This window comes from Saimiri boliviensis, chromosome X (assembly GCF_048565385.1).
Source record: "Saimiri boliviensis isolate mSaiBol1 chromosome X, mSaiBol1.pri, whole genome shotgun sequence".
Lineage (NCBI taxonomy): Eukaryota > Metazoa > Chordata > Mammalia > Primates > Cebidae > Saimiri > Saimiri boliviensis.
The window spans coordinates 38179335-38195664 of NC_133470.1; the positions used below are offsets into that span (position 1 = coordinate 38179335).

The 16330-nt window shown below is 41.1% G+C and overlaps 1 protein-coding gene across 13 annotated transcripts in view; it reads right to left on the minus strand.

Annotated features, from left to right (window-relative positions):
* The window catches only part of CASK (calcium/calmodulin dependent serine protein kinase), a 410801-nt gene that overhangs the window by 127269 nt on the left and 267202 nt on the right, over positions 1 to 16330 (minus strand). For all 13 annotated transcript variants that reach the window (XM_074392261.1, XM_074392262.1, XM_074392260.1 and 10 more), the window contains exons 7-8: positions 12580 to 12755; positions 6745 to 6867 (exon numbers count right to left, since the gene is read on the minus strand). In XM_074392261.1, the coding sequence (XP_074248362.1) occupies positions 6745 to 6867; positions 12580 to 12755 (299 nt within the window). The remainder of the gene's footprint in view (positions 1 to 6744; positions 6868 to 12579; positions 12756 to 16330) is intronic.

Genomic DNA, 16330 nt, shown 5'->3' on the forward strand with positions numbered 1-16330 from the left:
ATGATGATTGGGATATCCACTCACTGAATACATCCATTACACTGGTCGAAGTAAACGCTATGGCTAAGGGGGCCCCTTTTGTATGGGCACCATTGAGAACATGAGCATAACTAATAAGAGACTGGGGAAAGGCAGAGGGGAGAGTCACAGGACTCATCCCAGGAAGGTGGAAAGTTTAAATGATTATTAAGAAATAAGATGAATGAATAAAACATTGATTGGGTGAAACTAAGAAAAAAAAGCCAGGCACGGTGGCTCATGCCTGTAATCCCAGCACTTTGGGATGCTGAGATGGGTGGATTGCCTGAGGTCAGGAGTTTGACACCAGCTTGGCATGGTGAAACCCCATCTCTACTAAAAATACAAAAATTAGCTGGTGTGGTGGGTCCCTATAATCCTAGCTACTCAGGAGGCTGAGGTAGGAGAATTGCTTGAACCTGGGAGGTGGAGGTTGCGGTGAGCCGAGGTCACACCACTGCACTCCAACCTGGCAACAGAGTGAAACTCCGTCTCAAAAAAAAAAGAGAGAGAAAAGAAAGAGGAGAATCATGGGAGTCATCCCAGCAGGGTGGAATCTTTAGAGGGCTATTAAGAAACAGGACGAATAGGGTCAGGTGCAATGGCTCGCACCAGTAATCCCAGCACTCTGGGAGGCTGAGGGAGGTGGATCACCTGAGGTCAGGAGTTCGAGACCATCCTGGCAAACATAGTGAAACCCCATATCTACTAAAAATACAAAAAAAATTAGCCAGGCATGGTGGCGGGTGCCTATAATCCCAGCTACTTGGGAGAATGAGGCAGGAGAATTGCTTGAACCTGAAAGGCAGAGGTTGCAGTGAGCTGAGATCGCGCCATTGCACCGCAGCCTGGGCAACAGAGCAAGACTCTGCTTCAAAAACAAAAACAAACAAGCCAAAAAAAAAAAAAAAAAGAAAGAAAGAAAAAAAAGAAATGGGATGAATAAGGTGGAAATTGATGGAGTTAAAGATCTCAATATAATACTATGGAAGACTGGTAGCGAGCCTCTGCTCTCCCAATGTTAAGGGATTCCAAACAGGTTTGCTGTATTCACCTCAGTTTGGAGAAACTGAAAAAGTCAGAAGGCAGAGATTACAGTGAGAAAGCTGACCAACAATTACTTGGGGTAATGTTCAGGCAGGTTAATCAAGACAAAGATTGACACAGGGGGCAAGGTCTCTTGGTTCAACACCGTTGGGGACTCAAAGCCTTTTTTAAGAAAAGGGTAAAAGTAAGGGTTAATAGGAGTAGAGATTTGTACTGTTTAAACAGGATTTACATAAATAAGTTATGTCTCCTTTATGTAAATGTTTTATGGAACTGGATAATTATGACTTCCCCTACCTAATATTGTAAAACAGAAGAAATGTAAATCTGCGCTTCAAGCAATATTAATTGAACATACGTACTAACCAGGCACCAGTAAGGCTTGAGCTCACACAGTGTGAAGTGAAGCTGGAGTGCTGTTGGGGACAAATTCTCCATCTGCTTGCCCTTTGCAGGGTGTTTAACTGGGGCTTATGGCCAGAGTCTGCAAGCATCTCCCAGTGACAACTACTAGGACTTTGCACTAGAGAATTTCCACTTGGCGGCATTTACTACCTTGCTATGGAACATTAACTGAAGCTACCCCTATGACTGAAGGACATAAAATGATCTTGACACCTTGAAATACTCACGTTTTCAGAGAAACATTCAAATGGGGATGGCAGTGCCCAGAATAGTTCCATAATAAAAGGAAAATGGTTAATAAAACAGGAGCATCCTCCCTGGGAAGTGCAAGGAGGAAACATTCTCAAGCAGGGGAGCCTCTTTTCCCCTAGGACTGACTCTCAAACTGTGTGAGGAACTGTGGGATTCTGCTGACACCTGGACAGGGACTTGTGAACAGCTCTCAAGTGACCAACAAAGTGCTGTTTGGTGTGTAAATGACACTTCCAAGGTGAACAGATAGCATCCTGTCTGGAAGGATGCCACTCTTGATCAAAAGGTAAGATCAAATTAGCTTGGCAGTTGAATTGCATTCTGAAGAAATGAACAATAACAAAAGCTCCTGTGTTTGGTTTTTTACTGACTCATGGACAGTCGCCAGTGTCCTGGTCACACGGTCAGGCAGAAGAGGTGTGGAAACCTGGTCTGTTTATTAAAGGGAAGCCCTTATGGCGAATGGCCCTATGGAAATCTGGGGGTGCAATAAGTAGAATATGTTGATACCCATCAGAAGAGCCTCTTTCTGGGTTCAGAAAATGATTGACATTGACAAGCAGAGAACCCTGTGTGCTCCCTCGAGGTGGCCACCTGGGTCCATGAAATGAGTGGATAAATGGGTACTGCAACAGTGCAGAGATGGGCTGCATCTAGACAGGTTTCTTTAGCATCATCTCAAGCACAAAATGCCAATAAGAACTGTTCTGTCTGCCAGCAAAAGAGACGGACACTGCCCATGGCTACGGGGCAGATTTTCTGGTGGGAAGGCCCTGAACAAGCTTGCAAGTGAGGCTGATGCTGGTAGCCCTGGGAGGCAACAAATGGGTCTTGACAGGAACAGACACTGATTCTGGACTGGGCTTCACTCGCCCAGTGGAAGATGTGAATGATGAGAATGCCATAAAAAAACCAGAACAGAAGATACTGCATAGATTTGGAGAGCTGAACACCATTTCTTCAGGCCAAAGAACACACGGTACATCCCATAATGTTCCAGCAGTGGGCAGAGACATTCTTCTCAGAAATAGTTTGATAGAGAGTAAAATGGGCAATGAAAACATTGGTTGTCTAAAACAGGGGGAGATGAAAGCATGAAGGGCTGGCTTACTTGCCTTTACCAGTGTGTACATATACTTAACATGAGTGGGGCTAAAGGAGTGTGCCCACTATTCTTTTGTTTTTCTGATTAATCTGGGGAAGAGTGGGTGGTGGAGGATGCTGGTATGAGTATGCAATTCTTGCCAAGAGGGGAGTATTCTGATATAATTACTACACTTTTTTCTTTCCTTCTTTCCCATATTACCTAAACTACCCCCACCCCTCCCTATACAGTGGTTATAGGACCAGAACCATAACTACCAGTGGTAGAAGCAGGGATGATTCCTAAACAAAACATTCTAACTATGTTTTTAAACCTTGTGTCAGAATTCCTAAGGACCTGATGTGGGTGGGTTGTGCAAAACGGGTTAATTGTGAATGCAGCTATATTGCCTGTTGGTAAAAATGGCCCACTAACTTGGCACCTAGGTAATCTTAGCTTCTCTGCATGGGAGTGGGCTGAGGAGGAGGTAATTAGTAGACTAGTATTGCTGCCTCCCATCTAGACCAGCACCATGTTGATTCTAATGTCTCTTCCAATGGTTATTAGTAAAGTGAGGAAAAAATTAACAGCTGAGAGTAAAGGAATAAATAAATGGGTTATGAATTCAGGGAAATCCATTATTATATTACATTAACACCTTGAAAGAGACTCAGAGCAAGAAAGGATATTGTCTCTTAGCTCAATTATATCAGATGTCTGAAAGGGTGAAACCAAGACCATTCCTGCTTCTAGAACCTGACAAGATCAATGGAAAACCTGCAAAGCTGAGTGGCCTCGCCCTGGGAGACCTATTCATACAATATGAGGTGGACTGAACTAATTATTAATGCTTGAATGACATTCTAGTAATGTGGCAGTGTCTTTTCAGTTATATATTCTTTTATATTTCTTCCTTTCTTTCTTTTTTTTTTTTGAGACAGAGTTTTGTTCCTGTTGCCCAGGCTGGAGTGCAATGGCGCAATTTTGGCTCACTACAACCTCTGCCTCCTGGGTTCAAGCGATTCTCCTGCCTCAGCCTCCCAAATAGCTGGGATTACAGGCACCTGCCACCATGCCCAGCTAATTGTTGCATTTTTAGTACAGATGGGGTTTCACCATGTTGTCTTATATTCTTTTAATGTAAGGAATCCAGGATCGAAGACCAGAAGTATACTGTGAAATATATATTTGATCCTCTAGCTCACTTCCTGGCACGCAACTCCTAAAAGCCTTAGAAACTCTAAAAGATGTCTGATGGCTGGCAGCCCCTAGGCAGCTTTAGGATGGGGACACAAAGATCCAGGCAGGATTAGAGGGTTGGAACTTTCAGCCCCATCCCTCAATCTCTAGGGCAGGGAGAGGTACCAAAGGTTAAGTTGATCAGCTATGGCCTATGTTTAATCAACCATGCCTACAGTAATAAAGCCTCCATAAAACCCCAAAAGGACAGGATTTGGGGAGCTTTTGAATAGCTGTACACATGGAGGTTCCTGGAAGGTGCTGTGCCTGGGGAGGGTATGGAAACTTTGCTCCCCTCCTCTCCTATAACTTGTCCTATGCATCTCTTTATCTATATGCTTTGTAATATCCTATGTAACAAACTGATAAACATAAGTAAATGTTTCCCTGAATTCTGTGAGCTGCTGTAGCAAATTAACCAACTCCAAAGAGGAAGGGGCCTTGGGGTCCCCAATTTGTAGGTGGCTGGCAGAAGTTTCAGTGGCCTGGACTTATGACTGGTGTCTGAAGAGGGGACGGTTGTATGACTGAGCCCTCAGTCTGTGGGATGCTATCTCCAGGTAGATAGTGTTTGAATTTAGTTGGGAGGATACCCAGCTGTAGTCTGCTACAGAGTTGTCTGCTTGCTTGTTTGTGGGGAGAAATCTCCACATATCTGGTCACAGAAGTCTTGTGTATTGATTGTTACTGTGTGGTGTGAGAGCAGTTTGAGTTTTTTCAGCTTCAACAGAGAAAAAGAGGAGGAGCAAGGACGGAGGGATTCCAGTGTGAAGAGGTGGGAGAGGGGAGGTAAGGAAGAATCAGCAGGATCTGAGAAGGAGCAGCCAGAGGTACGATAACCAAGAGAGCAGGTGTCCTGGAAGCCCAGAGAAGACAGTGTTGCAGAAGGATGGATGTCAAATGTTGCTGACAGGCCAAGGACAAGGCCTGAGATTTGAACATTGGACTTACCAACATGAAGGTCAGTAGTGACTTGACAATAGCTGTTTTAGTGGAATAAGTAAGATTGTGATATTGACTAGATTGGGTTCATGAGAAAGAAATGGGAAACTGGAGAATGTGAGCAGTCTATACAACTCATTCCAGGAACTGCTGTCAAGGGAAGCAAAGAATAGGGGCAAAAGCTGGAGGGAGTTGTAGGGTCAGGAGAAGGTATATGTCTGTAAATGTGTGTGTATAATACAAATAAACTATAGCATGTTAGATCCAACGGAGAGACAACTCTGATGATGCATGAAGGGAGGAAGTTATTGGGTCAATGTGGTCAAATAAAAAGGGACAGGATCTAGGGGACAAATGAAAGAGTAGTGGCAGGCTGAATTAGAATCCTGGTTCCATCACTGACAACTTCTGTGACTTGGTGCAAATTTTTAACCTCTCCAAGCATTAGTTTTCTAACCTCTAAAGTGAAAATTTCCTGGAATTATTGGGCTATATAATGTCTTAATCAAGAAGTACTGTTAGAGGCCGGGCGCGGTGGCTCAAGCCTGTAATCCCAGCACTTTGGGAGGCCGAGGCGGGTGGATCAAGAGGTCGAGAGATCGAGACCATCCTGGTCAACATGGTGAAACCCCGTCTCTACTAAAAATACAAAAAAATTAGCTGGGCATGGTGGCGCGTGCCTGTAATCCCAGCTACTCAGGAGGCTGAGGCAGGAGAATTGCCTGAACCCAGGAGGCGGAGGTTGCGGTGAGCCGAGATCGTACCATTGCACTCCAGCCTGGGTAACAAGAGCGAAACTCCATCTCAAAAAAAAAAGAAGTACTGTTTCTGACGGGTTGATGGGTGCAGCAAACCACCATGGCATGTGTATACCTATGCAACAAACCTGCACATTCTGCACATGTATCCCAGAACTTAAAGTGTGTGTGTGTGTGTGTGTATAAAGGTACTGTTTCATTGCTGTCCCAAGTTATAATTTTCCTTAATACTCACTGACAAGATGGGCTATGAAACAAACTTTTAAAATCTGCCTTTTGGCTGGGTGCAGTGACTCATGCCTGTAATCCCAGCACTTTGGGAGGCTGAGCCAGGCAGATTGCTTGAGTACAGGAGTTTGAGACAAGCCTGCGTAACATGGTGAAACCCCATCTGTACAAAAAATACAAAAATTAGCCAGGCGTAGTATTGCATGCATGTGGTCCCAGCTACTGGGGAGGTTAAAGTGGGAGGTTCACTTGATCCCAGGAGCAGAGGTTGCAGTGAGTGGAGGTGGTGCCACTGCATTCCAGCCTGGGCTATGGTGTCAGACCTTGTCTTAAAAACCAAAAAACTGCTGTTTTCCTAAGACAGTAAATTCACATCTATTATCTATTGAAAAATAGTTAATGCTATAAAGCACACAGTCACACCCAAAATAAAGATAATTAATTTATTACAACATGGTATTATTTCAGTTGTTTGTTGGTGTTGCATATCTTTGAAACACATGCTGTCAGAGAACAAAGAGGCCTTCCCCTGATGTATTTTGTCTTAATCCTCTTTTTTACCCTCCGATAGCTACATGACACTCAAATGGTATGTCTTCTATTCAGATGTTCACAGATGATGTGCAGGAACAGCAAACAAGATGAAAACAACTAATGAAAAATACTCAGAAAAAAGAAAAGGTAAAAAGGACCATCTCATAGAGCAATGCATTCCTGTCACTGGAAGTGTTCAGACAAAGTGTAGAAGGTGACCTGTGAATGCTCATGTACCTTAAGCCATGGGTGATTCAGTGCTTCATAAACGGTGATCCTTTCAGCTGGATCCAGCATCAGCATGCGACGTACTAGGTCTTTGGCACTTTCAGAGATATGGCTCCACTGCCTTGGATTCATCTGAGGAAGAGGAGAGGAAAACTACATAGTTATCTTAAGTGAGATATTAACATTCACTATTATTTAATATTCCTATACTGCTTCAATGTGAATAAAATTCTGAGAGCAAAGAACAGAAATTTGATTCTAAAGGCATGCATTCTGAGGAAGAAAGGACAAATGCAATTCTTTTATTGTTCTTTACTACATAAGAATTTGTGTCAGTAAATATTCCATACACATATTCATGTTATGTAAGTGATAATATATTCAATAACTGAAGACCAGAATGTTCCTTATTCCAGTTTCTATCTTTAGCTCCTGGGCTACGGAGACTAGAATATATTGATCCAGAAAGGACTAAAATAAAACTTAAAATTTTTAAAGAAATATTTAAAAAATATGTTTCTAAAAATTGAGGTTAGCAATAATTGTGAACTACACAAAGTTATTAATAGGATATTCTAGTCACTGCATATCAATTTCAATGTTTAGGAAAAAGTATTCTACTACCATAGGTCCCACAGAATATTGCTCATATATTGTCCTCAGTGAAGGTACTTTTGTTTCTTTGAGAGATGAGACAACTAAGCCACATGGTATATTGACTAAAATCAAACAAAAATAATTATGAATTGTTCAAAAGACATAGGACTTATGAGAAAGGCTGTGGATCTGTGAGGCAAGTGCTAGAAGGTTTCTGGGAAAAGGGGTATGTCTAAGATCCAGATTTATATAAAAAAAAAAAATCAGAGTGGTTAGGGGGTAGGTTTGAGAAGGCAAGTGGGGAAAGGAGGTAGAGACAGAGTAGAATCTCATTCCCTGCTCAACATCAGTAAATTGACTGATGGGGTGAGCTTATGTGAGCTACCCAGTGCCAGGACCTTCAAGCAAAGCCATGGCTTTAACAGGCAGAGATCCACATCACCTTCTAAGGAAGAAAGATGAAGAGTAAACTCCACAATATTTTAAAGCCAAATGAAACCACAGTACTTGCACTGCAGTATAAATAAGTCATCAAAATTTGCCCAAGGGCTAGCATTATCTCTGACTAATGTGAGGATTTGTACTTGAAGATGGGTAGTGAAAAGTGTCTTTATGTTGGGTATAGCCCTTAAAATTGAAGTATGCTTCATTTCCTCCCCCACCCCCCCGCAACAGGCAGAATTTCAAATAGTAGTCACTTCTGTTTGTCAAATCCCATTAAGATTAATGCCATGAGGCTGTTTAAATATCATCATCTGGCTGGATACAGTGGCTCATGTCTGTAATCCCACACTTTGGGAGGCTGAGGTGGGAGGATCACCTGAGGTCAGGAGTATGAGACCAGCCTGGCCAACCTACATGGTGCAACCCTGTCTCTATTAAAAACACAACAATTAGTTGGGTGTGGTGGCACATGCCTGTCATCCCAGCTACTCAGGAGGCTGAGGCATGAGAATCGCTTAAACCTGGGAGGTGGAGATTGCAGTGAGCCAAAATGGTACCACTGCACTCTAAGCCTGGGTGATAGAGTGAGACTCTGTCTTTAAAAAAAAAAAAAAAAAAAAAAAGAATATCATCCTAGTGGAATTGTGCTCAAATGTCCAATTTGAAATGAGGTGAGGGATTAGATGGGGCTTGGATAGACTTGTTTCCTCTCCCCGTCCTGAAGCAAATGTGCTCTTTAAAGCCTGAATAATTTTTCCTTGAAAAAGGGGTTGAGAAATCATCTGAAAGTAGTGGTATGATTTCTGAAATGAGTAGAGGTTTAGAAGGATACTCCCTTGTCCTTTTTACAAGAGAGTTCAATACAGGATTTTCTCTTCTTTCAGCTAAGAAGAGTAGCTAAAATAAATTTGTGAGGTTGAATTTTTAAGGTGGAACAAAACAAGGCTATAAAACAATCTTACTTATTTGATTACCAAAGTGATGGCAGCTTCGAATCTTGCTGTGTATAAACTAACTGGCTACCTATAATAATGATATGACATTACATCTTTTATATATAGTTTGGGAAATATATTTTTGCCCTTTATAAAGAACTTAATTGAGGTTAAGTGTTAGCACATATTCTAGTTAAATAGTATTTTCTTTCTTTTTTTTTTTTTTGAGACGAAGTTTTGCTCTTGTTACCCAGGCTGGAGTGCAATGGCACGATCTTGGCTCACCACAACCTCCGTCTCCTGGGTTCAGGCAATTCTCCTGCCTCAGCCTCCCGAGTAGCTGGGACTAGAGGCGTGCGCCACCATGCCCAGCTAATTTTTGTAATTTTAGTAGAGACGGGGTTTTACCATGTTGACCAGGATGGTCTCGATCTCTTGACCTCGTGATCCACCTGTCTCAGCCTCTCAAAGTGCTGGGATTATAGGCATGAGCCACCGCGCCCGGCCTGTTAAATAGTATTTTCTAATAGCTACTTTAAAAGATCAAATAACCTACCAAATGATAATTTGAAAGTCAAATTAAAATCACTTAAGACCAGTAGCAGTTTATAAACGATGACAATTTAAATGTACAATATTTAATGGTCTTACTTTTACAAGTGCTGGAGGTAAAAAAGAAAAAAAAAAGTATTACATTTAAAGGGTGTCATCAAACTTTTCTTAAAAATATCCACCGAGAAGCCGGGCGCGGTGGCTCAAGCCTGTAATCCCAGCACTTTGGGAGGCCGAGGCGGGTGGATCACGAGGTCAAGAGATCGAGACCATCCTGGTCAACATGGTGAAACCCTGTCTCTACTAAAAATACAAAAAAAAATTAGCTGGGCATGGTGGCACATGCCTGTAATCCCAGCTACTCAGGAGGCTGAGGCAGGAGAATTGCCTGAACCCAGGAGGCGGAGGTTGCGGTGAGCCGAGATCGCACCATTGCACTCCAGCCTGGTTAACAAAAGCAAAACTCCGTCTCAAAAAAAAAAAAATATATCCATCAAGATCAAGAATTTTGTTAATAGTTCTTTTGCTCAGAACCATTAGAGTGATGAAATGAGGCCAAGCGCGGTGGCTCACACCTGTGGTCCCAGCACTTTGTGAGGCTGAGGTGGGTGGATCACTTGAGGCCAGGAGTTCGAGACCAGCCTGGCCAACATGGTAAAACCCCCATCTCTACTAAAAATACAAAAATTAGCCGGGCGTCGTGGTTCATGGGCCTGTAATCCCAGCTGCTCAGGAGACTGAGGCATGAGAACCACTTGAACTCAGGAGCGAGAGGTTGCAGTGAGCCAAGATCGTGCCACTGTACTCCAGCCTGGATGACAGAGCAAGACTCTGTCTCAAAAAAGAACTACCAGGGTGATGAAATAGTTTTTTTGAAATCTACTTTTTTTGGGGGGTGGGGGGAGACAGGGTCTCACTCTGCTGCCCAGGCTGAAGTGCAGTGGTGTGATCATGGCTCATTGTAGCCTTGATCTCCCAGGTTCAGGTAATCCTGCCACCTCAGCCTCCCAAGTAGCTGAGATTACAAGTGTGTGCCACCAGGCTTGGCTAATTTTTATACTTTTTGTAGAGACCAGGAAGTCTCCCTATGTTGCCCAGGCTGGTCTTGAGCTCCTGGGCTGAAGTGAGCCCAGCTGAGATCTGCTTTAAAATAATGTAGTAATATGTGGAATACACATAAAACAAGATTGCCTGTGTTACTGAAGCTGGGAGCTCATTATACTATACTCTCTACTATTTTTACTTGTGTGAAAATTTTAATAATAAAAGAAAAATAAATGCTGACAGAATCGTATCACAGTATACTAAAAGAAAAAGGCCGAGATTCATCATAGATGGTAGAGATGGATCTATACTTGAAACTAAGGTGCTGAAAACCTAGGCCTTTTGTAAGGAAAATCCTGAAGATAAATGAGAGGTGAGGTTAGCCAAGTAAAAGAGTAAATAAATTATTAACCTCAAAGCTTCAAACTCCAGGTACAAAAAGAATTATGATGTAGCTGCCACCATCCATCTGACGTACTAGGAATAGGGAATTGTTAAATAACTTAATTTTTGCACGTGTGTGATCAGTCTAAGTCTTTTTACCAAGAAACAAAAATAACTCTCCAATGTTTTAAAAATAGACGAGATAAAATAACAGAGTCTGCCGGAATGAAGCACATTGCCTTGGAAACTAGGAAGTTAACAACTGAACAAATACAAAGGAAGAATTCTATTATTAGCAAATGCCTATAAGAAAAAAAGGCAGGTGGGGGATTATTATTATATGTTACCTACCTCACAAGTTGCTGTGAGGATTAAATGAATTAAACTGTTCTAAGCACTTTACTTATGTGCTTAGAATAGTTCCTGTCATGAAGTATAAGTGTTATGCCTGAGTTAGCTATCATTATTGCTAGTATTATTATTACGCTGATGTATCAATAATCATGCTTCCTTTAAAATGCCAGCATCTGTGATTTCACCTGGCTAAATTCAAACAGAATTTGGCTGTGCATTCCTGAGAGCAACTCACAACTTCCTTGGATTGAAGAGAGATGACTACTTACAAGCAGTTTCCCGAGACATTTAGTTACCTGGTAAGTATTGATTTTATTCCCCAGTGGCCAACTGACTAGGAGGAACAGAAAAACCTATACTTAAAACGTATTTCTCTGTTAACAGAGCTTTGTCATATATCTTAAACTAACTAAAACAACAGACAAACTTATTTGCACTCATAAACTGATGGTGAGTGAAGTAAACATACGAAAAAAAGTATACACCATTCTCATCTGCATAAAATTCAGTTATGGCTTAAAAAGATAAGGCTGTGTAACTCTGGGACTACTTTTCTTTTTTTTAATTTTATTTTTCCAAGTCCCATATAAAATTCTGACATTACTGAGGAACTGAAGAGAAAACTTTAGAGGCCTCACAGTTTTAGAGTACAGTGTTACATATACATGTTTTTGGTTTTATGTTGTCAGTCATGGCCGAAAATGAAACAGTGATTAGGTTGAATAGAAAGTATGAGTTTCAGTAATAATGAGAGGAAAAAGAATTTCCCCAACTTAAACAGTCTGAACCTGATATCCAGACACACACTCCCCCATGCTTCCCATGCCCAGCCTCCTAGTCATTGTCAGCTACACCCTGTGGGACAGGACAAAGGAGTCTAAGAGCCAGGGTAGTGAAATCAACCTTAAGCTTATTGATTTCCAAGAAGTCCTTAGGTGTTTTTGATATCGCTATTCAAAATGCCAGTAATGACTTTTCAATTTTTTACTAATTAAAGTAATTATTTACTAAGCACAAGTCTGTGATTGTACATGAGGCTGCCAACACATAGTAGCCAAAGAAGAGTAGAAATGTTTAAGCCACATTGAAATGCCTCTATATTGTATTATGAAATGCAGTTGTCATGGCCATTTCCTTTTATCCTTGAATGTAAATGGCTAATGTTTTCAGCTGTGCTGGCATAAATTTAAAATTAAGATAAAGAATGACTAAAATTACACCTGGATGAAATTCCATTTTAATTTTACAAATTAAGCAAAAATCTTTAAAAGTAAGGCCCCTTTCTCAAATTACACTAAGAAGGGTCATAAATGTTTTCTTCACTAGGGTGATAGCTCAGCTGACAGTGACTCAGAAATTTACTTGAGGTCTATGTTGCCTACCAAGGCCATCGGATCAATGATGTAAGCAAAGATATTTTCTCTGATTGGGTAACTATCTAGTAGTCAATCAGTGGGCAAAGACAGTAACTTCAAAAAAACATTTTTCAGGATAAATTAATCTCAATGGAAAAAAAATGTTCATGATGCATTACCTTATATTTTCCTTTAATAATTCCTTCAAACAATCTTTCCTTGGTTCCATAAAAAGGCAAACAACCACTGAGCAGGATAAAAAGGATCACACCGCACCCCCAGACGTCTACAGGCTTTCCGTAAGGCTCTCTTTTGACCACTTCTGGTGCCATAAAATGAGGTGTTCCAACACGTCCTACATTTAAAACAACGTTAAGGAAAAAATGTTTACATAAAATGGGGTTTTCCACTTGAAAACTAAAGATAATAGAACAATAACAATCAGAATAAAAAGTTTACCAATACGTATACTCTCTCACCACTTCTCCCCTCCCCATAAAGTCAAGTTCACACAGGCGAAAAAGATTTCTTATCTAATCACTTCTTGAAAATATTGAGCCCAGATTAGGTATTTTGTCTTGTAACACTGGCACTCCCTATTGAATTCTGCATGCTACATAGTAGGTATTTATGTGGTTCTTACCTCATGAAGAAGTTTAAAGTTTCTAATTCTCACATGTTTGAAAGTCACTAAAAATATAGAGCAGAGGCAGGTGGAAGAGTCAACAGGCAGAGCCTGTAGCTGTCCAGGGAAGAGTAGGGAGGCCTGGCCTGGGCAGAGGCAGAGGAAAGGAGAGGAGGGGGCAGGCAGGCATGAGAAAAAAATCTGTGGAAAAAAGATGACTTGACTGCCAAATGGAAATTCCCCAATGAAACCTAATGCTGAGAACTGTTATTTGAAATGTGAATTTTATTCTGAAATCCTGTTCAGTTGATTTTACAGGTTATAGGAATTAACAATAGTTAGTAATATTTTGTTACAGTGGGAGTTTTTAGCTTCTTCCTAACATTAACATATGAAGAGAATGAGAGCAAATATTACATGGCATAAACAAAAGCAAAATTATGAAGCTCCTCTCACTCAATCTTCCCTGACTTTCATCTTCTTTAAAGAATACTTTCTTTTGTTTCTCTATCAAAAACTGGTTTTCTGTAAGGAATCTGATATCAGCTGTTTGCACATTCATACCTATCTTTAACTCAGTATCCCAAAGCAAGTCTTCTATTGTGGAATGAAAGTCTTGTAGACTGTAGGAAGATCATTGTGGGAGAGGGCACTGCGCATTGCACTTGGCAGCTCTTCTAGATGTATGCAAGCCCAGCCACCTCCCTTCCTCCCTGTGTCTGTCTCTCTTTCATCATACTGAGTTCAAGATAATTTTTACTTTGAAGATTGTGCAATACTTTATTTAGAACTCAGACTGTAGTTTTAAAAGACCTTAGAGATCTTTTGGTTCGGCTAGAGAGAATATATCAAGTTCTGTTCATGATTATCAAATTCAGTTGGGATGGAGAAGGATAAAAGAGCTCTTCACTTGTGTATCAGGATGTACCTTTGCTGAGATAATGTAGTTTCCCTTCCTCACCCCATAATAGAAAAGATTAAGTTCAGGGTTCCAGTAGTGAATACATTTTCATTTAAAATGTATGATCTATCAGTGAAAACTATTGGCTAGAAGGACCTAGCTAAAGAAATACTTTTATTTCTGTACTGCCCCATTTTGCTTCCTCAAGTAACATGAAGAAGCTGAAGGGATGGGAACTAAGCTGCCTATGCTTCATTAATAGCCTGGACAGGGAGTGGTCGCTGGAGAATTGGCCTTGTTCTGATGGACAGGAGCTAGCAGAAGTAGGAGAAACCAGTATCATCCAGGGTACTGGTACCAGGATACCAGTCAGGTACCTGCTGACAGTTTGGATGATGCTTTGAAACTCAACTTTACTCCTAGGACTTCCCAAGCCAAGCCACTCGAAATGGGAGCCTTACCCTGGGAATAATCAGAGCAACCATGGCCAGTCCCAGCCATCCTGAGAAAGTTCTCTCCATTTAGCTAGATGAAGACTACTCAATTCTGGAGAATTACTGTTCAATCTTGGGGAAGATGCCTGTGTTTTGGTTCAATAATTTGCTCATAGATGACAGGGGAAAAACCATGGGAGAAAGAATGTAGAGGAATGCTTTTTTATTTCATGTAAATCAGTAGAATGTAAAAAGGACTGGAGTTAATCTTTAATCTATACCAACTTCCTAAAACTCCTTGTTTTTGCTGATTCTACTTTAGTGACCTCTTGACTTTTATGACTTTGACCACAAAATTTTAAGAAAAGGAAACAAATTAGGAAACTAAATTAAATGTCAGTTTGAGATATTTTGGATAAATATTTAAATGGTATATATATATATATATATATATATATATATATATATTTTTTTTTTTTTTTTTTTTTTTTTTTTTTTGAGACGGAGTTTTGCTCTTGTTACCCAGGCTGGAGTGCAATGGCACGATCTCGGCTCACCGCAGCCTCCGCCTCCTGGGTTCAGGCAATTCTCCTGTCTCAGCCTCCTGAGTAGCTGGGATTACAGGCACGTGCCACCATGCCCAGCTAATTTTTTGTATTTTTAGTAGAGACGGGGTTTCACTATGTTGACCGGGATGGTCTCGATCTCTTGACCTCGTGATCCACCCGCCTCGGCCTCCCAAAGTGCTGGGATTACAGGCTTGAGCCACCGCGCCCGGCCTTAAATGGTATATATTTTGATAATACAATAAAACCTTCCTACCTAGAATCTCTGGGAGAGAATTGTTCTGAATAGCTACATTTTAAAATACGTTGTGATTTTAATCTTTATGCACACAATCCTTTTTGCTTTAAAAACTTCTTTTGGCCGGGTGCGGTGGCTCATACCTGTAATCTCAGCACTTTGAGAGGCTGAGGCGGGCAGATCACCTGAGGTCAGGAGTTTGAGACCAGCCTGCCCAACACGGAGAAACCCTATCTCTACTAAAAATACAAAATTAGCTGGGTGTGGTGGCACATGCCTGTAATCCCAGCTACTAGGGAGGTTGAGGCAGGAGAATCACTTGAACCCAGGAGGTGGAGGTTGGAGTGAGCCAAGATGGCACCACTGCACTTCAGTCTGGGCAACAAGAGTGAAACTCTGTCTTAAAAAAAAAAATTTTTTTTTTTTGGAGTCTCACCATTTTCCCCAGGCTAGTCTCAAACTCCTGGGCTCAAGAGATCCTTCTGCCTTGGCCTCTCAAGTAGCTGGGATTACAGGTGTGAGTCACAGTGCCTGCCTTAAACAATTTTGTATGGCTTTCTACAATTTCCTGACTTCTTTTACACAGAATGCTGTTCATAATTTAACCTTTTCTTGATGACTCAGAGTTGTCATTGTAGATATCGATTAAAGAACTATCCTATAGAACAGAAAGCACTCTCAGGAACTTCAGAGGTATGTAAGAGTTGATTTCTTTCGTATTAAAAGGCTGCTGCACCTTCCAAGTTTTGGTGTCTGCTCTGTATATATACATATATATTTTTGCCAGGCTTTTATTTCTTTTCTCTCATGATGCTTTAGTTCTGCCTTCTCCTAATTTGTTGCTTTTATAATCTGCTATTAACTAGAACCTGACTAGCAACCAGATTCTTTAATTTAATAGCAATTTCCTAAGTGCTGCTAGGTGCTAGATACCCTCAGCCATGGTCCCCCTTACTCTTACAAATCATAGTCTTTGATGTAAGTCCCTGCATCCAATGCTACAGAGAGGTATGTAGCCCAGATAGTTACGGCAATATGGAAGAGAAGGAATAGGGCTATCCAACTTGGGATGGTGAAGATAAGCCAGCTTTAAAGAGGAGACAGTTGTTGGCACAGCCTTCCAGAACAGTAGGAGTTAACCAGATAGATAAAATGACAAAAGGCAC